General features: G+C 42.2%; 1 protein-coding gene across 3 annotated transcripts in view; it reads left to right on the forward strand.

Annotated features, from left to right (window-relative positions):
* Window positions 1–17,848, forward strand: part of slc41a3.S (solute carrier family 41 member 3 S homeolog) — a 34,685-nt gene extending 16,837 nt beyond the window's left edge. For all 3 annotated transcript variants that reach the window (XM_018261387.2, XM_018261388.2, XM_041561727.1), the window contains exons 3-10: window positions 2,556–2,627; window positions 3,350–3,494; window positions 6,240–6,386; window positions 7,278–7,422; window positions 8,350–8,429; window positions 10,846–10,980; window positions 13,782–13,930; window positions 17,409–17,848. In XM_018261387.2, coding sequence (XP_018116876.1) covers window positions 2,556–2,627; window positions 3,350–3,494; window positions 6,240–6,386; window positions 7,278–7,422; window positions 8,350–8,429; window positions 10,846–10,980; window positions 13,782–13,930; window positions 17,409–17,594 — 1,059 coding nt within the window. In that variant the 3' untranslated portion in view covers window positions 17,595–17,848. The remainder of the gene's footprint in view (window positions 1–2,555; window positions 2,628–3,349; window positions 3,495–6,239; window positions 6,387–7,277; window positions 7,423–8,349; window positions 8,430–10,845; window positions 10,981–13,781; window positions 13,931–17,408) is intronic.
* Window positions 17,849–25,843: the final 7,995 nt, after the last annotated feature.

Raw genomic sequence — 25,843 nt, forward strand, 5'->3', positions numbered from 1 at the left:
TGTCACTGACATCAGATTGAGGAAGATGTTGCTTCATTTTAGCAGTTCGCCAGGTCTGAGGTGGCAAAGGAAACTCTGACGATTGATAAGTCGACTGTCCATACAGGGCGAACGAACATTATCGATGGTCCGTTCGCTATGCCCGTCAGAAAATTGGCAATGTTCCTGCGGATGGGATTTCTGGTGAACTGTCGCTAGCGTTAGCCACTTCGCCCTTTAGTGAATCTGCCCCAAAGGAGTATATTTATCAAAGAGTGAAATTAGAGATAACTACAGACTGCTAGAGGGAAATACAGCCTCTCTCCATTCATTTCTATGGGATTTTTAAAGACATATTTATCAAAGGGTGAACTTTGATAAATATACCCCACTTTTTGATAAATATACCCCAAAATCTATATCTATATTATGCAGAACATTTGGGGCTGAAACACAAGGTTGCTTTTACTCCCATACAGGGTTGATTGGGAAACATCGCACAGAACCCAGAGACCCCTCTTTTACAGACCTGCCTTTAGGTAAAGGCAAATATCGCTTGAATATATAGTGAAATAGGGGCAACATATTTGAGAGTTTGTGTGAGGCCTTTTGGCCAAATTCCATCTGCAGCCATTTACACCACACCGGAATGTAGTTTTGAACAACCTGGCTTGGCATTTCTTTTTTGCTTACAAAACACACAGCTGTATAGTCATTTCTCAGTGACCTCTAAATTCTGCCACTGATTATGTCGGTACACATACTGTATTCAGTATGCACAATTACTAGAGTGTGTTATTGGGGATTTCCAAGCGTATATTCATATTGCATTTAACTCGGTCATTCACATATATATTCTAAAATGAATTCCATAAGGCAGGATTGCTCTTTATGCCTACATTGATGCTACTTGATATTCAGCATTTGTCAGCTGCAATTGCCAGCTTGGGTGGCTCAGACAAAACTATGGATGCACCGAATCCAGTGGCGGAACTACCGGGGAGCAAGGGGTACTAGCGGGCCAGGGCCCACACCCCCTCAGGCCCCATGGCAGCCCGCGCGCCACTGAAAATGCGTGCGGTACGGAGGGGGGTGGGGCCCGGCTGCGCGTCACGCACCAGGGCCCGCCCCCTATAGTTACACTACTGACCGAATACACTATTCTGGATTCATCTGAACCCTGGAATCCTTCGTGAAAGAATCGGCCGAACCAAATCCTAATTTGCATATGCAGATTAGGGGTGGGAAGGGGAAAAAACATTTTTACTTCCTTGTTTTGTAACAAAAAATCATGTGATTTCCCTCCCCGCCTCTAATTTGCATATACAAATTAGGATTCCGTTTCAGTTGGCTGAGCTGAAGGATTCGGCAAACCTTGCCCACCCTTTCAATTTTACAGCAGTTTGCAATTATGGGAGCATTGCCCTTTAATGTCTTTTGACTTTAAAGGAGAACTAAACCATAAAAATGACTGTGGCTAAAAATGCAATATTTTATATGACTTTAGTGCATCAGCCTAAAGTTTTAGCTTCTCAATAGCAGCAATGATCAAGGACTTCAAACTTGTCACAGGGGGCCACCATCTTGGAACAGGTGATACGGTTTTGTAATTTTTAGCACATTTTAATACAGTATTGAGTTCAGATTCCATGCAGTGAGGAGAGCTTGTGGACAGGCAACCAATGAGACAGTGGCTGCTCAGGCAAGGCACAAAGTGTACGATAAGACAGTTACACCTTCATATAGTATTTAAGGGAAAAAAAGTTTGAGCCCCTAGATTATTCAGTTATACAAATCCATTTGGAAAATTATATATATATATCTATAATGGTTCTTTAAGAACAGTCAGCTGTTGATGAACTACAGCTCCCAGGCATTCAGGGCTGGAAACTGTACCACAGCAACAGAGAAGGAGAAGTCCTGGTTGGCTGGCCCTGCCATACATTCCCTCACATGCTTTGCTTTACAGGCACCTGTTCTTTTCAACAGTGAAATGTCATACTGCTAAATATAAAAATGTAGGAAGCACACACATGCCACCATATATCACGGGGCAGTATCGATGGGAAACAGATGTTTATTAACCATTTTCCTGCCAACAACATCATATCTACCGTTTTGGGTTTATGTTTAAGCTGTGGGAAAAGCTCATTGCTAGAATTGCCAACAAAATGATTGTGTTTTAAAGTAATGAAAATATCATGTACTGCTGCCCTGCACTGGTAAAACTGGTGTGTTTGCTTCAGAAACACTACTATTCTTTAAATAAATAAACTGCTGTGTAGCAATGGGGGCAGCCATTCAAAGAAGAAAAGGCTCAGGTTATACAGCAGATAAGCTCTGTAGAACATAATGGTGTTCTCTGTTATTCACTATTTAACCTGTACCATATAACCTTTATTCAATTGCCATCATTGCTACACAGCAGCTTGTTTATATGAACTATAGTAGTGTTTCTGAAGCAAACACATCAGTTTTACCAGTGCAGGGCAACAGAACATGATATTTTCGTTACTTGAAAACACTTTCAATTTTTTGGTTACTGTTCCTTTAATTATGTATCCTCTCTGTTCCAGGCAAACACAGGACAAATGGATAACCCCAAAGATAGATGGACGCTGGCAGTCAGCAACCTGGCTTTAATACAGGTGAGTGCTGCAAGCAAGTGTGTTATTTATGATGCTGATTGTCATGATCGGCTCCTTAAATCCAGGACAAGTGCTAGACTCCCGGTCACGGCTCAGCTTCCGCCTTTAGCAACTGCCTTTGTCTTCGGGAGGAGCCCTCAGCTACTTAGATGCCTCCACTCCAGGTCTTAATATGAGAGGAGCCAAGCAAGAGTTCTTGACAAGCAAAGGGGCACTATCGTTATCAAGTATTTAGACACAGAAGGCAATACCAATGTCACAAGGAGTAGATGAGATAGCGGGGTCAAGTAGGCCGGGGTTGGTGCAGGCAGAGTTCAAGCAAGGTCAGACAGGCAGTGGTAGGTACAGGCATCGCTCAAGAATAGTCAGACAGGTCGGGTCGGTACAGGCAGCGTTCGAGAATAATCAGACAGGCCAGGGTCGGATTAGGTAGAATTCAGCGGAGTCAGACAGGCAGGGATCAAAACCAGATAATAACACTCAGAAAAGCGCACCCAGGAACAAAGTATTTATACCTAACAACGGGCAATGGGTTTTGGCCCAAGGTCCCTTTAAATATTCAAACTACGCTCCAAAGCGAGGTGACATCATGAGGCTCAGCACGTAAATCCCAGAAGTGCACGCTGCATTTCAGCTTGTGTAGCCCTGTGTACCATCCTTAGGCTGTTTTGTTCATTTATTCAGTACAGAACTCTATAACCCAGTTGTTGTATACATTGCAGGTTCAGGCCACAGTCGTTGGGCTCCTGGCTGCCATTGCTGCAATTATCCTGGGTTCCTTGTCTAAAGGTTATGTGGAACTGGACCAAGCTGCCGTCCTCTGCGCCAGCAGTGTTACAACAGCATTCATTGCAGCTCTGTCCTTGGGTAAGTTCCATGGCCACGTTCCTACCCTGGGAAGCAGGTGGGATCATTATCTGGGCCAGAATGTCATTAATCAGTCATCAGAGTCATAACATAGAAAAGACATGCTAGTGACGATAGGAAGTGACAAACTTGTTTAAAGGTATATGTCTTCAAACCAGAAATCATCTTTACAAGGCCCTCCAGCTGCTGTTTAAATGCAACTCTCAATGTCTTCCACCAGCTGAATATGTTAGTGAGTTATCAGTGACCTGGGGTTCTATAGCCATTCCTGAGCCATCAGCCAGAGCTGTATGATTGAGGATTCATGCTTTTGCTTCAGATTCAGGTCTGGAGGATCAAACAGTCAGTATAGGAATGTCTGATGACAGAATATTCTAGCAGGAATGACTGGGTTCAGCCTACCGTCATGGTCCACAACATATGGGCATTCCCTCATGTCCTGCAGTTATATAGGCATTCCCAGTGTCGGACTGGGACACCAGGGGCCCACCCAAAAACCTTAGACCAGGGGCCCACTCTCAGTATTATTATTCTTCCTCTCTTCACTCAACCTCTATTCTTCTAGTCTCTATTCTTTACATACTGTAAACTATTGTTCCATTTATTTAAAAGCTTCATATAAATAAGGAATGTCCATGAAATAGGCCAAATGTTTAGCAGCATAAGGGCCCATCAACATCTGGGCCCACCGGGAGTTTTCCTGGTATCCCGATGGGCCACGCCGACACTGGGCATTCCCTCATGTCCTTCAGTTATATAGGCATTCCCTCATGTCCTGCAGCGGGAATGACTGGGAGATGAGAAATGCTGCATTCTCTATCGTTGATGTCTTTTGTTACAGCCATGGGCAACTGAGCTCTGATTACTAGGAAATAACTGCAGGACACGAGGGAATGCCCATATGTTACGGATCACGACTATAGGCTGAACCCTAACCCTGTGTACATACAGCTTTAGCTCTGTGCTTTACAAAAGTGTTACCTCTGGCTTCTAAGAAGTCTCACTGCTGGGACTTTTATGCACTTTAAAGGGATCCTGTCATCAGAAAACATGTTTTTTTCAAAATGCATCAGTTAATAGTGCTACTCCAGCAGAATTCTGCACTGAAATCCATTTCTCAAAAGAGCAAACAGTTTTTTTTATATTCAATTTTGAAATCTGACATGGGGCTAGACATTTTGTCAATTTCCCAGCTGCCCCTGGTCATGTGACTTGTGTCTGCACTTTAGGAGAGAAATGCTTTCTGGCAGGCTGCTGCTTTTCCTTCTCAATGTAACTGAATGTGTCTCAGTGAGACATGGGTTTTTACTATTGAGTGTTGATCTATCAGGCAGCTGTTATCTTGTGTTAGGGAGCTGTTATCTGGTTACCTTCCCATTGTTATTTTGTTTGGCTGCTGGGGGGGAAAGGAAGGGGGTGAAATCACTCCAACTTGCAGTACAGCAGTAAAGCGTGATTGAAGTTTATCAGAGCACAAGTCACATGACCTGAGGCAGCTGGGAAATTGACAATATGTCTAGCCCCATGTCAGATTTCAAAATTAAATATAAAAAAATCTGTTTGCTCTTTTGAGAAATGGATTTCAGTGCAGAATTCTGCTGGAGCAGCACTATTAACTGATTCATTTTGAAAAAATTTTTTTTCCCATGACAGTATCCCTTTAAGGAATCCATCATGCAGGCCAGGGTTAATAAAATACGCACCTTATCAACCATCCAGGAACCGAGGATATTGTGACTCTGCCATGATTTTTATGGTGTTGTTTTTGTTTCTAAATTACACTGCAAATAATTCACTCTACCATATAAAATGTCATTCCTGAACCAGCAAGTTCTTAGATCTGCCAGGCAGCTGTTATCTTGTGTTAGAGAGCAGCTATCTTGTTACCTTCCCGTTGTTCTGTTGTTAGGCTGCTGGGGGGGGAGGAGGTGATATCACTCCAACTTGCAGTACAGCAGTAAAGAGTGACTGAAGTTTATCAGAGCACAAGTCACATGACTTGGGGCAGCTGGGAAATTGACAATATGTCTAGCCCCATGTCAGATTTTGAAATTAAATATAAAAAAATCTGTTTGCTCTTTTGAGAAATGGATTTCAGTGCAGAATTCTGCTGGAGCAGCACTCTTAACGCATTTTGAAAAAAACATGTTTTCCCATGACAGTATCCCTTTTAGTTTCTTTTCTTCACAAACCACTTCGGCTCAGGACACCTGCCTACATGGATATGGAGATCCCTTGGACAGTATTTCTGTATTTTTATATAAAATCACATTATGATCTAATTTCTCACTGGGATAGTCCATTATCTTGAATTGGTATCTGTGCTATAATGCATGCATCTAAGAAAGGTGTTTTTTCCCTGCTAGACACACGGTGGCAGTGTGGTTCAGCTGAGCGCACCTTATGATAATTGTAAGTTTCCATGAACATCCTTTCATCAGTTCAGTTCTCTTTCCTGTTTACTTTTTAATATTTACATACTGAATATGGTCAAGCTCATTCACCATTAAATGTGCGCTCATTTCCTCTCCGTGAAGGGAGCAGAATTTAAACAAATTCATAAAAAGAGTTTCAAGATGGAATTTGTAACGTATTAGTTAGTAACCCAGACACCATGCCTTGAAGGGACCATCCAAAAATACATTATTTCATATTGGATAATTAGATTAGTGTTAAAAAAGTATTTATATTTGTGTATATACCTATATAATATTAATACAAGTTTGTAAAAATTCTGTTTGTTAGGTCTGGTGATGATTGGAGTAATTATCGTTTCCAGGAAAGTCGGAATTAATCCTGACAACGTTGCAACCCCTATCGCTGCCAGCCTTGGAGATCTGATCACACTGTCACTGCTGGCGGGCATTAGCAGTACACTGTTCCGATATATAGGTATGAGAAATGCCTGTGGAAAGAGGGCCACTGCTCTGATGCTGTGGCAGTGCATATAGTGGCATCCTCAGTTAGGGATACTACTGCTGGAGTGAGAGGCCTGGGAACATGTGACTAAGCATGTGCTCCAGGGCATTTTGCACCTTCAGAGTCTCTGTGAACTTCTACTATGTGAACAGGATTTTGAGGGAAAGCTCATAAACTTTCAGTGCTTGTTTACATTACAGAAATTGACCCAATTCCAGTCGGACCAAAGGCCGGTAATATAATTTTTGTGCAGAGATCAGTGGCACTTACTGGGTTGTAAGTGACTCCCTAGTATTTGTTTTAGTACAATCCAGTTAGCTACTCACACCAACGTTGGCAACTGTAAGCTGATTGGACAAGTCAGATCACATACTCAGGACTCACGTCTGACTCTACTAGAAGTCGATCTATGCAAGACCCATAGTAACAGTTACATCTGACATAAACTACTGTAGACATTTTGTTCACCTTGAACCAAAGACTCCAGTGTGAATGGTAATGCCCAATACCATTCCTTCGCATATTCAGGACTCGCTTCTGACTCAACTGGAAGTTGATCTATGCAAGAGCCATAGTAACAGTTACATCTGACATAAACTACTGTAGACATTTCATTCACCTTGAGCCAAAGGCTCCAGTGTGAATGATAACGCCCAATACAATTCCTTCACATACTTAGGACTCACCTCTGACTCAACTAGAAGTCGATCTATGCAAGATATTTCATTTAATTTGAGCCAAATACCCCAGTGTGAATGATAATGCCCTATACAAATCCTTCTCAAAGTGTGATATTACCGTCTAGTTACATTTATCGATGCACATTCATATGTTATATTGATTTTTATTTCTATCCCTTTCCAGATATTCTGTATCTTTCGCCCCTTATCTGTGCCGTCTTCCTCATCCTCATCCCTCTGTGGGTGGCTGTGGCTAAACAGAGTCCATCCATTGCAGAGGTACTAAAATCCGGCTGGCAGCCAGTAATTGTGGCCATGTCCATCAGCAGGTAATGCCCCATGACTTTCTAACTCGCTTACTTTAAAGGGGAAGGAAAGTCTAAAATAGAATAATGCTAAACATGCTGTATTTTGAATACTAAACATAAACATGAACTTACTGCACCACAAGCCTAATCAAAGAAATTATTTATGCTTTCAAAGTTGGCCACAGGGGGTCACCAAATTGTAACTTTGTTAAACATCTTTGTAAGACCAAGACTGTGCACATGCTCAGTGTGGTCTGGGCTGCTTAGGGATCGGCTGCTTAGGGATCATCATAAATTATCAAAACAGCACAAATAATCAAATAATACTGTATCTGGCAGAAGCCGATACAGCAAGACTGATTAATAATCAGAATATGCAGACTGCACTGAGTCCTGTGTTGTCATGTAATCTAATGTGGATTTTATAGATTTTGTATTGTTTAATACAAACTTTCTGCAGAACCAGTGACTGCAGCAAAATAATCCTCCAAACAGAATCCCAGTATTTCTGTTTAAATCTGGCTCCATGATCTTTGTCCCTGCAGCTGGAGTTGGAAACAGTAAAGGGGATCTAAAGGCAAAAATAAAATCCAATACAAATCTCTACACAGTCGCCGACTGCTCTACAGGAAAAAAACAAAGCTGCTTGAGTTCTGCATGGCTGGGAAGTAAGGCGGGGGCTCCCCCTGCTGTTCATAAGTATGATTGTTTCCCTGCAGAGCAGTTATGGACTGCATGACAATTCCTTTCCACAGCAGTAAATGAAGGGAGAATTTCACTGCACAAAGTCAGGTTTCTTACAAAAACTGTACACATTTTTTAATTAAAGTATATTGGAGATAGGTTTCTATTTCATTAACGGAAGTAAAAATGGGATTTTATTTTTTTGCCTTTACATGCCCTTTAAACCATGAATTGATTCCATACACTCTCACTTTCCTTTTCTAGCATTGGTGGCCTAATTCTGGACAAGACAGTCACTGACCCAAAATTTGAAGGAATGGCTGTGTTCACCCCTGTAATTAATGGTGCGTCCTTCTCCTTTTATCTCTCTACTCTATTTATATAAACAAGCATTAAGGCATGTTATTTTCAAACTATGGTTTATGACTAAAGTACTATCTAACTGGCAATTACATGTGAGTCAGATAGGTTCTTATTAAAACGTTATAAGGTATCTGCATAGGCCGTGTATTATTGTATGTGAAGTTGCACCAAGTAGGGCAAAGCAGAACAAATTACAAGTGAAAAAAAAACCACAAAGAAGAACGTTGGCATCTCTCTGTTGCTAGTGTCTCAGTTTGTTGCTGAGGTTTATATTCCCATGTAGCATTGCCCTGTGCTTATATGTTTATCATTAGGATGAATATACCTGTAGAATGTGCTGAAAATAGCACCCACTGTGATAAGAATCCTAACCTCTAGGGAGCTTTGATGGAGCAGGTACAGGTGCAATAGGGCCCAGGCAGATATTTTAATGCCTTGGTACTTGAAACTGATGATATTAATTGGTAAGAAAAGATGAAAAAGCAAAGGTGGCAAAGCTAGCATCAGATGTTCAACAGATGTAAGTGTACTTCCATTATTTCATTATCATCATCATCATCATCATTTGTTTATATAGTGGCAGTAAGTTATGCAGCGTGTTTATTCGGAACGCACAGAACACCCAAAAGAAGGGAGGGAAGTGGCAGGAAATTACAACCAAAAGTGTATACACCACTGACCTTAGGAATCGTAACTGTAACAGCATACAGTATCACAAAAGTATGCAATGCAAACACATTACTTCAACTGCTTACTTCATACTCAGTAAATAAAATGCTCAGAAACTGCACAGAGCTTATTTATGAGTGCAGTGATACATACATACTCCTAGAAACCCAGCAAACTCCAATGGACTAAGTTTTACCTGCAACTTACAGGTAAAACTTAGTCCCTTTGTAAAATGTATAATTAAGCAATAGAATTCTTAATGAATCAGATGAAAATTGAGCATAGGACTGGCCAGATATGGGATGACTTTGACGTAGTTGGCCAGCTTAAATATATTGCAATATATGGACAAACAATCCCTGTGTTGTTTAAAGGGTAAGGCATTTTTCAGTAGCAGTATGCACAAAATGTCTCTGTCTTAAATATATTGATAATGGGTTGAGTGCAGAGGACTCTTGTAGTTGACTATATGTATTTTGTGGTCACAGCCTCCTTGCACCCCCGCCTAATGGTTTTAAAAATTAGTGGTGAGCACAACTTTCCCTTGTTTTTATATATATATATATATATATATATATATATATATATATATGTATGTATAGGATCCCTTATCCGGAAACCCAACCCAATATCCAGAAAGCTCCGAATTACGGAATGGCTGTCTGCCATAGACTTCATTTTATCCAAATAATCCAAATTTTTAAAAATGATTTCCTTTTTCTCTGTAATAATAAAACAGTTTATTGTACTTGATCCCAACTAAGATATAATTAATCCTTATTGGAAGCAAAACCAGCCTATTGGGTTTATTTAATGTTTAAATGAATTTCTAGTAGACCCAAATTACGGAAAGATCCGGAAAACCCCAGGTCCTGAGCATTCTGGATAACAGGTCCCATACCTGTATATATATATATCAGATAGAGGATCAGCACTCACTGTATTTAAAGTGAAAAAATGCTTTATTTGCAAAAAAATTTTACATATTCATCCGACGTTTCAGTCGCACCTGGGAAACTTTCTCAAGGCTTGAGAAAGGTTGAGAAAAGTCCCCAGGCGGGACTGAAACGTCAGATGAATTTTTTGCAAATAAAGCATTTTTTCACTTCAACTACAGTGAGTGCTGATCCTCTATCTGCTATTACTTCAATTTGATTGTGCACCATTGGAATCATACTGATTAGAGTGCTGGTACTGTGGGACATTTTTTATATATATATATCAGCTGTTTAGAAACCTATTGACACATAGGGTGAGTAGGATGTCTATCCATTTAAATGAGAGATGTTGCTAAAGCATTTGTGTGAGTTGAACCGCAATATTGGCCTGAAATTATAGGACTGAAATTATAGGATATGGCTGAACTATTGATGCTCTCGGATGATACAATCATGGCTTTTGAGAAGAGAGAATCCTTTCCCCAGGTGTATTTGTTTGGTCGAGCCTTCTAGCTATGTCTGTACATGTGTGATTTGGATGGCAGAAGCGGACATTTAAATGGAAAAGCAAAGTATAAATTTGAATTAGCTGATCTCTATGTAAGCAAATTGCTCCTGCTGTATCTCCCTGTATACTGTTAGAAATGTGTTTAATGCTAAAGATGATAGACCCAACAAAGAAACACAAACATACAACTTTACTGAGTCAATCAATTCAACATGACCAACTTTTCTGTACTACATTCGTGTTATTTTAAATGCATTTTAACCCTGGTCTTGGAACCCACAGGTGTGGCTGGAAACCTGGTAGCTATACAGGCGAGCAGGATCTCCACCTTTCTGCACTTCTGGAGTATGCCAGGCGTTCTGCCCTACAAAATGAGGCAGCACTGGCCCAACCCATGCACCACCTTCTTCTCTTCAGGTAAGATTCATAGGGGTATATTTATCAAAGAGTGACGTTAGAGATCACTACAATCCACTAGAGTGAAATACCACGTCTCTCCATTCATTTCAAGATTTTTAAAGGAGTATTTATGAAAGGGTGAAAGTGAAAGTTCACCATTTGATAAATACGCCTTTAAAGGAGAAGGAAAGCTACGGAGGCATTTTATTGCCAATAGATTAGCTGCAATAGTGCAAGCTAGAATGCTATATTTATTCTGTAGAAGGTTTTACCATACCTGAGTAAAAAGCTCTAGAAACTCTCTGTTTGTTTAGGATAGGAGCTGCAGTATTAACGTGGTGTGACATCACTTCCTGCCTGAGTCTCTCCCTGCTCTGGGCTCAGATTACAGTAGAGAAGGGAGGGGGTGGGGAAGAGGAGCAAACTGAGCATGCTCTTGCCCAGGGCAATGAGGTTTAAGCTGAAAACAGGAAGTCTGATACAGAAGCCCATGTGTACACATTAGAAGGAAAGAAATGCAGTGTTTCTTTTGACAGGGGCCTCAGAGCAGCATTACTTTGGGGGTTTACTGGTATATTTAGATGGACCTTTCTGTTAAGGCTTACTTAGTTTTAGCCTTTCCTTCTCCTTTAAAAATCCAATAGAAATGAATGGAGAGAGGTGGTATTTCACTCAAGCAGACTTTGCTGATCTCTAACTTCACTCTTTGATAAATATACCCCATAGTGATCCAGGCAGCGCTAGAGATGTATCCCCTGATACTGTATACCTGTATTTGAAATAAGTCGAAAACTTCAGTCTGATGCTATCGATTGGGTTGTGTATTTGTGTGGCCCTCAATTCAGTGTCCATTGTGCTCCAAGCAAGTGTCTTACTACAGAATATGAGCGGATACTTGCTGTTTTGGTTGCACCACAAGGGACCACTATCAACACAAACGTATCTTTTAGCTGATTCTTTGACCTTGAGCAGTAACCTGGGAGGAAACCGCTAATATGGCATTAGTATTACGGAGCCTGTAGATGAAGTTTCACTATTAGTAAGCCTCTGTTGTCCAAGAGCAGCTTCTCTTATTGCAACTGTCATGTTGCTGTTGTTCTGATTCAAATGCAAAGGATAAAAAGGAAGTGAGATCTGCATCAGTGGAATGGAACCCACTCGCAGTTCTCTTTTTTTGAGTGGGGGTGTATTGCAACTAAGGAGGTCAGTAATGTCTTACAGATGCTTCTAGCTGGGGACATCACTTTGCTTCCCTAAAAACCTGACCCCACACGAGAGAGCAGAGAAATCACTTGAGCAGGGGGTGTTTCTTAATAGTCTTTGCCAGAACAATAGTGCCTGCCTTCAAATAATAAGGAAACATTGGCTTTACTGAACAACAGGAATTCTGTGTCCCAGCCTCCTCTAATAGACTTGTAAGTCGGACAAAATAAAAATAATCAAAAGTGTATAACCATTGCCTTCAGGTCTCTTTGGTTGCCCAGAGTCTGGGGTACACTATTGCATAGCCATAACTGATTTCTTTACATAATACACTTTGAGTCACTAATACCTGTGTGCAGCTTTGGGGATGACAATTTATGGAATGGCACATGCGAGTACTTTGGGGGCAGGCACTGTGGGAAAGCATGACTGGGTGGCTGATCTAGGTGATTTCCAAGTACATCAGGGTGCATTCCAAGTAGGCAAAGCAGTAGCGATCCTAGAGGGGGGCGGGCCCTGGTGCGTGACGCACAGCTGGGCCCCGTCCCCTCCGTACGGCCGCATTTGGCCGCATTTTCAGCGGTGCACGGACTGCCGGGGGGGCCCTGAGGGGGTGCGGGCCCTGGCTCGCTCGCACCCCCCTGCCCCCCTGGTAGTTCCGCCACTGAGGCAAAGGTTACATTTAAAGGAACAGTTCAGTGTGAAAATTAAAAACTGGGTAAATAGATAGGCTGTGAAAAATAAAACATGTTTCTAATATAGTTAGTTAGCCAAAAATGTAATGTATAAAGACTGGAGTGACTGGATGTCTAACATAATAGCCAGAACACTACTTCCTGCTTTTCAGCTCTCTAACTCTGAGTTAGTCAGTGACTTGAAGGGGGGGGGGCACATGGGTCATAACTGTTCAGTGAGTTTGCAATTGATCCTCAGCATTCAGCTCAGATTCAAAAGCAACAGATATGACCCATCTGCCCCCCCCCAAGTCTCTGGTTGGTTACTGCCTGGTAACCAATCAGTGGAAACTAAGAGAGCTGCAAAGCAGGAAGTAGTGTTCTGGCTATTATGTTACACACCCAGTCACTCCAGCCTTTATACATTTTTGGCTAACTAGCTATATTAGAAACATTTTTTTTATTTTGCACAGCCTATCTATTTACCCAGTTTTTATTTTTACACTATTTTATTTTTAAATTTGTATTCCTTTAAAACAGCCATTATCTTGCAGTGTAACTCTGTATACCTGGTGCCATGCTTTTTGTGGCAAAACACCTCTGGGTATATGGATATCTCAGAGCACATCTGGATTCCTTTGGGGACGGTACTTTGTAGCGTATCTGCTCTGCAGCACCTGTACATGACTGCAGGACAAAATTTTTAAGGGACAACACCTCTGTTCCCCGTTTTGTGGCAGTGCGTGTCTGGGTACCTTTGGGTTATGCAGGATTGGGCAGACCACATCTGGGTCTCTCTAAAAGTGATATTCACTATGTTGAAAAACCCCGTTTTCTGGACAGCTCGCATTATGCCTTGTCTTCTTATCTCAGGTTTGTGAACCTTTTGCACTGTTGTCTACTTCATGCACGCAACCTGCTCAACCCTTTTGTTTCTTACAGGTATAAATTCCAAGTCTGCCCGAGTTCTCTTCCTGCTGGTAGTGCCTGGCCACCTGGTTTTCCTTTATGCCATCCACCTCTTACAGGGAGGCCACGCTTCCCTCACCGTTCTCTTCATCACCTTTTACTTGACTGCTGCTCTGCTACAGGTAACCGTGGCTTCTGTATAAATGGAAGGGTTAATGGGAAGGTGGCCAACTAATGCAGTAGCCCAAATATATCTTAGTTTCCCATTAGCAGGGACAGTTTTGTGCAAAAGTATAAAGTCTCATGGATTGCCAGTTCTGCCCTTTGGTGCCATCCCTGCACTGGGCAGCAGTTTGAATTTCCTTTGCAGACCTGGCTGTCTAATACAATTAAGTACTTGGAGTCTTTACAGAGAATGAAATAATGTTTCTTGGAATCACTGCACACAAAGGAGTTTTAGCCTCACAAACAAATACCAGGGTCTGTATAATTAGTTACACCCAAACAGCACCCAGCCCTGCTGTCTCCTTTAACCAAGTGTTCATTGATGGGATAGAGAAGCTGGTGCCCACCCTTCCTAGTTGGAAAAGGAAGAGCCAAGTTAAATGGGCGCCGTTTTAAGAGGACAATATACACAGACAATATTAAAGGGATACTGTCATGGGAAAACTTGGTTTTTTTTAAAATGCATCCGTTAATAGTGCTGCTCCAGCAGAATTCTGTACTGAAATCAATTTCTCAAAAAAAGAGCAAGCATATTTTTTTATATGTAATTTTGAAATCTGACACAGGGCTAGACATATTATCATTTTCCCAGCTGCCCCCAGTCATGCGACTTGTGCTCTGATAAACTTTACTGCTGTACTGCAAGTTGGAGTGATTTCTCCCCTTCCCTTTCCCCCCAGCAGCCAAACAACAGAACAATGGGAAGGTAACCAGATAGCAGCTCCCTAACACAAGATAACAGCTGCCTGGTAGATATAAGAATGGCACTCAATAGTAAAATCCAGGTCCCTCTGAGACACCTTCAGTTACATTGAGTTGGAGAAACAACGAAAGCAGTTCCATCCTAAAGGGCTGGCTCTTTCTGAAAGCACATGACCAGGCAAAATTACCTGAGATTGCTGCCTACACACCAGTGTTACAACTAAAATTTTATATTGTAGAGTGAATTATTTGCAGTGTAAACAGGGTAATTTAGAAATAAACATCATGACAGAATCCCTTTAAGGTACACAGAGCTTGTGTTGGAGCCAGTCTAGTTCCCCTCCTGCTGCCGATCACAATTACCGGTTCTAATGATAGACGTTTGTAAGGGAAATCACTGGGATTAATCAGTCCCATAGCCCTTTGGAATGGTAATAAAAATTAATATTATTCCAAGCATAGGAAAAACATGAGGAGGGAAATGACACTTTCTGATCCACAGCACCCTGCTGTAGCCAAACAGCACCTATTCTATATTTACTCTTGTGTCATCAATCATGCTGGTACAGAACAGGCAGGTACAGAACATACTCGGCCACGGCTAGATTGGTATCTTTAAGTGTCAACACCTCATCTCTGGCAGTTGCTGACTGACTTCCCTCAAGTGGGTGGAATATATAGATGTTGGCACTTGATGGAGCAGGTGAACAGAACACATTTTAGTTCTGCTCCACTCAAAATGAGAAAATGAGTGGTTAAATCCCTGTTCATCACTATTTTTTTTATATTTAAATGATGTTTTAAATACATACATAGCGCTAAAAAAGACATTGAAAGTTGCAACTTGACCCTATATCTAGCACCCTCAGGGGGCAATGTCCTGGGGATGATACTCACTGTTGGGTTGTGGTCCCCATTCTCCTCCTATAAAAGTTCCCATCTTCTAGACTTCACAACAATGCCTGCCTCTGAGGAACAAACATGATTTTATGGTCAGTTTAAAGGAGTCAGGTGCACCTATTCTCCAAAAATACCCCAGACCGGCAACTTTCCATCACCGGCCCTTTTTGTTTTCAGTCCTTGTACCACCCGGTTTAGTAATTTTTTCAACTTTACTACAAGGTGGTGGTTAGTGATGAGCAAATCTGTCCTGTTTCGCTTCATTGAAAAATTTGCGAAACTCATTGAAGTCAATGGGCGTCAATATAATTTTGACACGCAACAATTTTGACGAGCGACAATTCTTACGCGCGCAACGCTTTTGTCCAAATGCATTAGTCAATGGGCGTCCGAATAATTTTGATGCACAACAATTTTGACACTTGCGACTCTTTTGTCCAAATGCATTAGTCAATGGGCGTCCGAATAATTTTGACGAGCAACAATTTTGACACGCGACAATTTTTACACGTGCGACTATTTTGTCCAAATGCATTAAAGTCAATTGACATCTGAATAATTTTGACGCCATCGACAGTTTTTACATGCACAATTCTTTTGGACGTCCAAATAATTTTGACGCGCAACATTTTTGACGCGAGCAACAATTTTTACACGTGCAACTCTTTTGTCCAAATGCATTAGTCAATGGGCGTCTGAATAATTTTGACGAACGACAATTCTTACATGCGACAATTTTTACACGCAACAATTTTTACACACGTGACTCTTTTGTCCAAATGTATTAAAGTCAATTGACGTTTGAATCATTTTGACCCAATCGACAATTTTTACATGCGCAATTCTTTTGTCCAAATCCATTAGTCAATGGACGTCCAAATAATTTTGACGCGCGCAACAGTTTTGACGCGCGCAACAATTTTTACACGTGCGACTCTTTTGTCCAAATGCATTAGTCAATGGGCGTCTGAATAATTTTGCCGAACGACAATTTTTACACGCACGACTCTTTTGTCCGAATGCATCAAACTCAATGTCCAAATGCATTAGTCAATGAGCTCCCGGATAATTTTGATGCACAATGATTTTTTTGATGCAGCAAATGCATGTCGGCGAAGTGTGGAAATTTGCAGCCAGTCCATGCCTGGCGAATAAATTCACCCATCGCTTGTCGGTGGTCCACCCAGCTGGTGCATTTTGTATAGAAGAGGAGCATTCGCCCAGAGTAAAATGTAAGAGCTTTTTTGTCAAAAGGGGTGGTGTTTGTTCACCCTCCAGTGAATCTGAGTTTCCTTCTCCTTTTAAAATGCACCTGCCTCTATGAACTGAGATTAAGGGCAGAAGCACACGGGCAGATTTGGGGAGATTTAGTCGCCTGTCGACTAATCGGCTCTTCTTTGGGGCGGCAATCTCCCCGAACTGCCTTCCGCATGCTTAAAATGAAAAATCGCCTGCGCCAATCTCGCGACGCTTTGATTTCCGAAGTTGCCTCACGAGGAAACTTCGGGTGACTTTGGAAATCTGAGCGCCACGAGTACATTGGCGCAGTAGTTTTCTCATTATAGCAGGCGGAAGGCAGGGGGAAGGAAGTTCGGGGAGATTGTCGCCCCGCAGAAGAGGCGATTAGTCGCCAGGCGACTAAATCTCCCCAAATCTGCCCGTGTGCCCCTGCCCTAAGGGAAGAAACTCATGCAAATTTTTGAGAACATACACACTGTTAGCCAGACCTTAGTGCTACCCCTGTGCCACCTATATACTCAGATGAGGTAGATGAGCTAAGCATGGCGCTGCCCGTTGCTGGATTCTGCCACTAACACAACCCTCCCGTTGCAGGTGTGTATCCTGTTGTACATTGCAGATCTCATTGTGCGCTTCATGTGGAGAAGAGGTCTCGACCCTGACAATTTCTCCATCCCCTACCTCACTGCTCTCGGGGACCTGCTGGGGACCGGCTTCCTGGCTCTATGTTTCCGTTTTGTCTGGCTCCTGACCGGCACAGAGAGTGAGCTCGGAAACTGAAGGACAGTCAAAGGTTGGGCAGAACTGTAGCAGCACTTTGATCCATGAGTTTTAACTGTATAGTCCCAGCTTGTTCTATGAGCTGCACTCTATTAGCCAGGAAGGATAATACACTTGATTTTTACTTTATTTATCAGCATCAACCAAGTCTCAGCAAACCGGGAAACTGCACTGGATTTATGATGAAAAGATTATATTTGTATATAAATCTAATGCCGTTTGTTTACAATAAAATAACAGGAATTCTGACGTCAGTGCTGGAATGACTCTACATTCTGTGTGAAATAGATAAAATGGAGTCTATAGGAGATGGCCATCTCGTAATTCTGGAGAATGGGTTAACAGATAAAGGATCCCATACATATAAGTATAAATACATAACTTGCTGGCAACAATGATGATCATATAAGGCTGTGCCCTGAAAGCAACTGGTTATGTGAAGAACAGCCAGGGAAATGAATGCTCAGATAGCAGAGAATGAATGTATATAAAATGCAATTCCAGCTGAATATTGAAGCTGTGAGTCTCTATTGATCCTATAAAAGCCTTTATGATGTATGAGTAGGAGTTAGTGCTACTGCCCCTTTAAGGCTCTTGGCATCCCTTTCTTCACGATTTCCAGCAGGTAAACACAGTCCGGACAGGCAGATCTCAGAAGAAGAGACGTATCTGTTCCTGCCTCAATAGAGACTTATTCGTTACTCACGCCTGTTTACTGTACTTCTGGCCGGCACAGCACTTCTCACACATTGCAGACACTTCACATCCAGGCCAGAGACAGCTCAGAGGAACATACAAAGGGGAAGTGGGTTTGGGAACACAGGGCTCTAAAGAATCTAAATGCAAAAAAAAGTCACATAATGTGTGTTTCAATAAAAAAAACAATATTTACCTAATTTGCATGGACAGGGCAGGTACCAGGCTACTGATAGGGTTGCCACCACCTTTTATGGAAAAAATACCGGCCTTCCTATATATTTATCTTTTTTCTCTATTAATAACATTGGGATCAACCATCATTTTTACCGGTCAGGCTGGTAAAATACCGGCCAGGTGGCAACCCTAGCTACTGAGAAGTCACAGTCCTTGGTGTAGCAATGCAGTGTCTCATTCAAACCATATACCGAAACAACTGGACATACATTACACTTAGGGTTGCCACCAGGCCGGTATTTTACCGACTTGGCCGGAAAAAAGACCTGCCAGGGCTGGTATTACAAAGTTACCGACAATGTAGTCCCTGATCCGCCCCCTTAAGCCCCACATCCAGTAAAAACTTACCAGTCTCTTACTCTTCACCCTTCCTAAAGACTCTCTCGGAAATGTGGTGATGTCATCACCCAGCCCCTCACCATCATCATCCCACCCATTTACATCATTGCCCCGCCTCCTGGTGTGTCACCATCCCCACTGGCCGGTAAGAATATTTTAAAAAGGTGGCAACCCTTATTACACTGGGCACAAATGCAACACCACTAAGGGGCAAATAAATGCTTATTCACCAAGCACTTGCACCTGGGGCATAGCTGTGGAGCGGGGACAGCAATGCCAAGCAGCCCTGTCCTTAGCACCTTGCTCCTTCGCACCCTGATCCTTCGCACCCTGTGCCTGCCAGTGCTCCTTAACTAACATGTCTGAATGATGTGTAAGTTTGAGGGTGGGATAGAGGAAGACTAAAGTTGGCCAAACACGATAAGATCCACTCCTTTGGCAAGGACGCCAAACTCGAAGATCTCGGACGATATTGGATTAATTTGAACGTTTGGCCCTAGGGCTGATCGATCAGATTACAATGAAAAGAATGGGCGCCGACTGGATGAGGACAGAAAAATCAAGCCTCCCCAATCGATATCATGGCCAGATATCAATCGGAGATTATCGGAAGCCCCCTTACACTGGCAGATAAGATGCTGAATTGGTCTAAAGGGCCAACATCGGTAGCTTTAATCTGCCCGTGTATGGCCACCTTAAGTGCTTCACCAGCATTAGCCCTCATACATAGTGCACTGCTCATTGCACTGACTTCATGGGGGAAAGCACAGGTCTTTGTGCTCCATTCCAGCACCCTTGTTGCAAAGTGCAGGGCTGGGTGCCAACATGCTAAAAACATGGCAATTCATGCCCATAATTAAGATTTTGGAACCCTGACCAACACTTTTTAATATGCCCAATAACCGTAAACACAGGATGCAAAGAATGCATGGACTGTTCATATTATAGCTGAGCCTAAGAAAAAACACTCGTGGATGATCATGGACTTCCACAAACAAACCATGGGAGCATGTCATATTCAATAAAAGCTTTATTAGCTCCTCAAAGGAGAAGGAAAGGCTTGGTGCACTTGGGGTGCCAAAACATAGGCACCCCAAGTGATTGTGTATACTTACCTGAAACCCCGGCCCGGTGCTCCTATCAGCAGAAAACAGCACCGGCCCGGGGTTTATATCATGGAGCACCACGGAGCGATCCTCTTACGATGTCTTCTTTCTTCAAATTTCCCAGGGCAAACACATGCGCAGTTGAATGAAATAGCCGACTTTTTAGTTAAAGTTCAGCGTTTCGTTCTACTGTGCATGCGGAGCCACGCGAAGGAAAGAGGAAGACACTCTGTGGTGCTCACTGGTATAACCCTGGGCCGGTGTCGTTTTCTTCTGATAGGAGCACCGGGCCGGGGTTTCAGGTAAGTATATACTTACCTGTTTCAGGTAAGTCACTTAGGGGTGCTAACATTTGGTACCCCAACGTGCAAAAAGCCTTTCCTTCTCCTTTAAGGGGAGGATGATTGTACAAAAATGCTCGAGGGTAGAAGAGTAGGTTTTGACCAGCCAGCCTCATAACAATGACATCAATGGCAATCAGTGCCATCCAACTAAAAGCTACAGAAACAATTGCACCTTTGGCATATGAAAGGGATAAGGTAAGAAAGTGCCCTTTAAATGCCAATAAGAGCAAATGCTAGCTTGCCTGTTGCCATGGCTAAGGGAGAGTTCAGCGGCAGTGGGGGAGGCTGCGGTTTTCTTACATTAATGGCTCGGCTTTCCCCTAAACAGACATTCCATTAGATCAGCTCAGCAATAGGCAAAGAATGGTCCTGCCAGAGCTAAGAAAGGGCACAGACACACTCAAGTTTTTATTGCATGGAAAAGAGCTAATTGTCAGGATTAATAAGTATGTCTGTTTTTTGATGGAATCCCCCAGCAACAAATTCAGTAAGACTTCACCAGGAGTTATACTGAACAAGTGAGTGTATATCAAGCCATAGGAGTAGTTTATACAGAAGCTGAAGCAGGAGCACATAATGGGCCTTAATGCTGATGCTTAAGCTCGGGGGGGGGGGGAGATTGTTCCAAATTACAGTAAATGTACTAAATATGTAACATCCTGAAGCTCAGAGCTGCTACAAAAAATCATTTAAACATGAAATAAACCCAAAAGGCTGGTTTTGCTTCCAATGAGGATTCATTATAAAGTATCTTAGTTGGGATCAAGTACAAGGTGCTGTTTTATTATTACAGGGAAAAAGGAAATTGTTATTAAAAAACGTAATTTCTTTGCTTCAAATGGAATCTATGGGAGATAGCCTTCCCATATATGGTGCTTTCTGGATAATGGTTTTCCGGATAACCGATACCTGTACAGATAAATTGCACTTGGAGTGGTGTGATTTAAACTTCTTGTTATAGAAAACTGCACTGGCGCATCCCGTATTAGTGCATTAACCTATATACTGTATACACACATTTTTTAAAAATACTTTAATGTGCACTTTAAAGGGACAGCATTAGCACAATGAATAGGTTTGGCTATTGTGAGAATTAGGAGATTTGTTTGGTTTTAGTTATTTCTTGCACTAAACTGTGAAAACAGGGAAATTGAAAGTGAAGTCACCTTCTACTTCCTGGTTTGTATGAGCACAATCAAAATAAATCCATATAAAGCTCCATATAATGAACTCCTCCTTATCATGAAGCCTAAAAAAGGCTGCAGCTGGGGAAAGGAGGGGTTTGTTTATACAGAGGGCGTCTTTGTGGGCTGCCAATTGCTTTAATTGTGCTTTAAATGCGACTTTAATTTTTAAATTTTGTCCTGTTTAGTGCCAAAAATAAAAAAAATCCATAGATAATTCCCATTATTATCCAAAGACAAAACCGATGTTCAGCATAAACCTTCATGATTGTATTCCTGTAGAAAATGGGGTATACAGAGCTTAAAGACACTACAGTCAGAAAATAACCAAACATTTCTGACCAACTCTTACCGGCAGCCTCTAACGTCAGAGAAGTAACAAAGCAGCACTGTATGGGACGCTGGGGGAAACCAAAGCAAGAAAAAATATACAATGAACGCATTTTATACCATAAACAAACCAAGGGTTTGTTAATTTAAATACTAAGGGTTTGTTCTGGTGCAGTTCTGTTGGGTCATCGATACTGTGAGTCACTCTGATGTTCTGCTGCTGCTCTGGGGTTGCTAGTATTTATAATCCTTACCCGATTATAAAAAAAAATGGCTTTATTTGAATTAAACATAAATTGGTATATATACCCAGTATGCCCAGTTTTCAATCAGTTTTGTACTATAAAACGACTATAAAACGGATCCTGCAGTGATGCAAGCAATGGGTTTCATATGAGAGTTCAGATCACGGTTTGAGACACTGAAACATTAATATATAGGGCAAAAAAAAAAAAAATCTGATTTGGCCAAAAATGTGCTGGGCTGAATCTGTATGATCGATTTTTTAGGCCTCAAATGAATAAGGAGATCATAACTGGGGTCCAGAGAGCACCACATCAATTTGCCAACAAGGGCCTCACATTACAGGATTTTCTACCCTGCCCAATAAATGTTTGGCCAATTTTTTGGCCACTTTTATAAAGGGAGGTGGTGAGCTATAGGTGAGGGTGTACGGAAATATGAAATACAAACATTATTATGATGTTGTGTCACCATAGGCTTGCACGTCATAGATGCATAAAAGCTAAGACTGACCCACCTAGTGCAGGAGAATTGGTTTCCAGACTTGGGTTCCCATTATTTCTTTGTGCCTAAGCATTTTATGAGGTTCCTAAGCTCATAACCATGTTAAAATCAAGTTGAAGACCAACCTCACTGTTCCTAATGCACAAAACAATGGAGATAAAATAGACGGCACCACCTTATGTGGAACATCCACTCTCCACCAAAGGAACCTGTGACAACTATTATGTTATTGCTTAGTTGCGCCTTACTTCAACAAATGGTATGTGTATGATAACCTTTGCTCCTTTCCCTATGTGGTTATGATGCTTTATAGCCAGACCCGCATTCTTTGGTAAGAGACCCCTACCATGAGGGCAAACAAACCAGAACCCTCTATAACTCAATGCACATAGATGACCCCAAGTCCATCTGTGAGAGCTGTGTACTGTTGGGATCCTACATTCAGACTAAACTGGGCATGCTCACCAAATGGCACCCCATTGGCCCAGTAGTATCAGCTATGATTGGCAGCATTACAACTCAAGGCCGGGTTGGTCCCTATAATAGCCCACCTGGCCTATAATGTGATTGGCCCTTGTGGAAGCTGCCTTTGTTGAATCAAACCCTGTTATGCATTTACAACAGGAACTGTTCCCTTTCTCGCTTATGAAGTTGGCTACCAAGAATTGCAAACTGTTAGTCTTTTTACATACATGTAAGACCATAAAGACGACCCCGCTTTAAGCCAGCACAGCTGTATCCACATGCTCCAGTAACCAGCATTATCAGTGCACAACCCTGGCATCATCCTACTGAATGCCAGCAATACAATAAAGCACTGCATTCCCTAAAAGAGTTGTGTAAGTCCTGCCCTATGCCCTTCTCGCCTTGAAGAACCTTTTTACGATAGACAGTATTCGTGAACAGATTCCCTGTACTAGTCACTAAGGGTGTTGTTCCTCCAAGGAGCTGTGCACCCAGGATCAGCCTCTCATATCAAAATCTTGGATTCCCATTCAGACACCCATCAGAAAAACAAGTTTGTAGAATTGCGCTAATTCATAGGCTGCACATAAACTGACACTACCAATCTCCAGTTTCCAACGTTCTTCATCAATCACCATTGTGACCATCCTGTGGTCTTCCATCTGCAGTTGAACGAAATCCCCAGGAGACAAAGATAACTAGTGAACCACAGACTGCTCATCCCTTACCTACCACAAAGCCACCCTTGGATTCTTAACGGCAGTATACACCCATTACTTTATTGAGGAGGCTTAGAATTTCATGAAGAGTTTCTGAGACCAGTGGTGGCATTGCACCACCCTTCATAAAAGACCTATGGTCAAACCATTTGGTTCCCAACTACAAATGGCTTCAATTGAGGCACAGCAGTAACCAGCACCCTCATTGTAATCAAAATAACATTTTAAAGTGGGCCGAAACACAGATGTTCCTGGTTTTAATTTTGTTTTTAGCTCTCTGAAGTCACTGGGAGTTCCCTCAATTAGTTTCTAGCAGAAATCCAAGCACTGGGATTGTTTATAGAACATTTGCCAGCCGGTATCGGCTCATAATGCAGGAAGCTACCCAGCAGCATGCCGTCCCCAGGAGAGCAAGTACAGTCTGCTGAGTGATTCATCAGCCCAGACACCCATAGGGGACTCAGAAAGTAGACTCAGGTCTGGAAAAGGAAGGGCGGTAGACAAAAATATGCTCACTTTACATCCCTCCCCCCCAAGCAGAATAAAGTCATTTTTCATAATGGTAGTTACCCTTTCAATAAATGTACTGGTAGGAGACATATAGTCTTTCATTTCTAAATCACATGTAACGCAGTGATTATAGGCAGCATCTGAAATTTCAAGGGCCTCACATGTCTCCTGACTATGCGAAAGGCACAGGTTAGATTTCATGTTGGTGACGGAGTGGTTCATAAAGAAAACATTCCCAGCATTAACCTGTCCAAATACTTAAAGGAACACCAAAAAAAGAAAAAAGTGTTTTCAAATAATTAAATATTATGTAGTGTTGCCCTGTATTGTTAAAAGTTGTGCGTTTGCTTTAGAAAGACTAATATGGTTTACAATATGATTAAACTGCTGTGTCGCCATTGGGGCAGCCATTTAAGATGAAAAAGGAGAAAAGGTTATTTAGCAGATAACAGATAAGTAATAGATTTCAGTGGTATTCTGCATCTGTTAACCTGAGCCTTTGATGGCTGCCCCCATTGCTACACAGCAGCTTGTTCATATAAACTATATTAGTGTTTCTGAAGCAAACACACCAGTTTTACCAGTGTCGGGAAACCGTACATTATATTTTATTAACTTTATTACACTATAATTTTTGGTGGTACTGTTCCTTTAAGCCCTCAATGCAAATTGAATGATTTAAGCAATTATTGCATTTTTTTTAGCTCTTCATTTATACGAGTGGGGCTATTGTATACTGTACGCACAGAGCTCTCTCTGCTCCATTTGCTTTTATACAGGTGAGTAGCACTTAGAATACTGTCTAAATTAGAAAGGGAGGATGCCAATACAACAAGGCTGGGCCCCCAGCTCAATGGAAGACCAATCTTTGGCTCTCCTGTTGTTGAGCTATAACTCTCATTATCAGGAGGTGGGAGACACATGGGCATCCTATGAGATACCCAGCTTGCATGTCATTCCGAATGTGCATGTTGAGAAGCTCTGGGGGAGGCAAGAAGCTTCTGTCCCTCCTGTGCCTGACATAGGGTTGCCACCTTTTCTGGAAAAAAATTCCGGCATTCCTATATTTTTATGGTTTTTCCCTATAAATAACATTGGCATCAAGCAACATTTTTACTGGCCAGGCCGGTACTAGCCAGGTAGCAACCCGAGCCTGACAACACAGCATAACTGGTGTCCATTTGGAGGGGTTGAACGCAATGGACTTTGGTCTTTTTTTCAACTCATCTTCCCTGTGTAAAGAATCTGGCAGGGAGAATTTGTAGCCAGGGTTGGACTGGGCTGTCAGGACACTGGCAAAAAACCCGTTGGGCCTGCTGACCCAGGCCCGCTCCCTGGTAGCAACCCCCTAACACTTCCACAAGCGAAAGAGAGCCGAAAGTAAAAGGAACATGACCAATGTGGTCGATGCAGCAAAGGAACCAGCAGGAAAGAAGTGGTGGAGGAGGAGGGTGCCTGCAGATGGAGGACTTCACCACTGGGGTGGGGGCCCCAAAGGTTGCAGCTCTGGTAGGCCCAAGACACACCAACCTGACACTGGTTGCAGCGCTTGAAAGGCACAATTGAATGCCC

This window comes from Xenopus laevis, chromosome 4S (assembly GCF_017654675.1).
Source record: "Xenopus laevis strain J_2021 chromosome 4S, Xenopus_laevis_v10.1, whole genome shotgun sequence".
Classification (NCBI taxonomy): Eukaryota; Metazoa; Chordata; class Amphibia; order Anura; family Pipidae; genus Xenopus; species Xenopus laevis.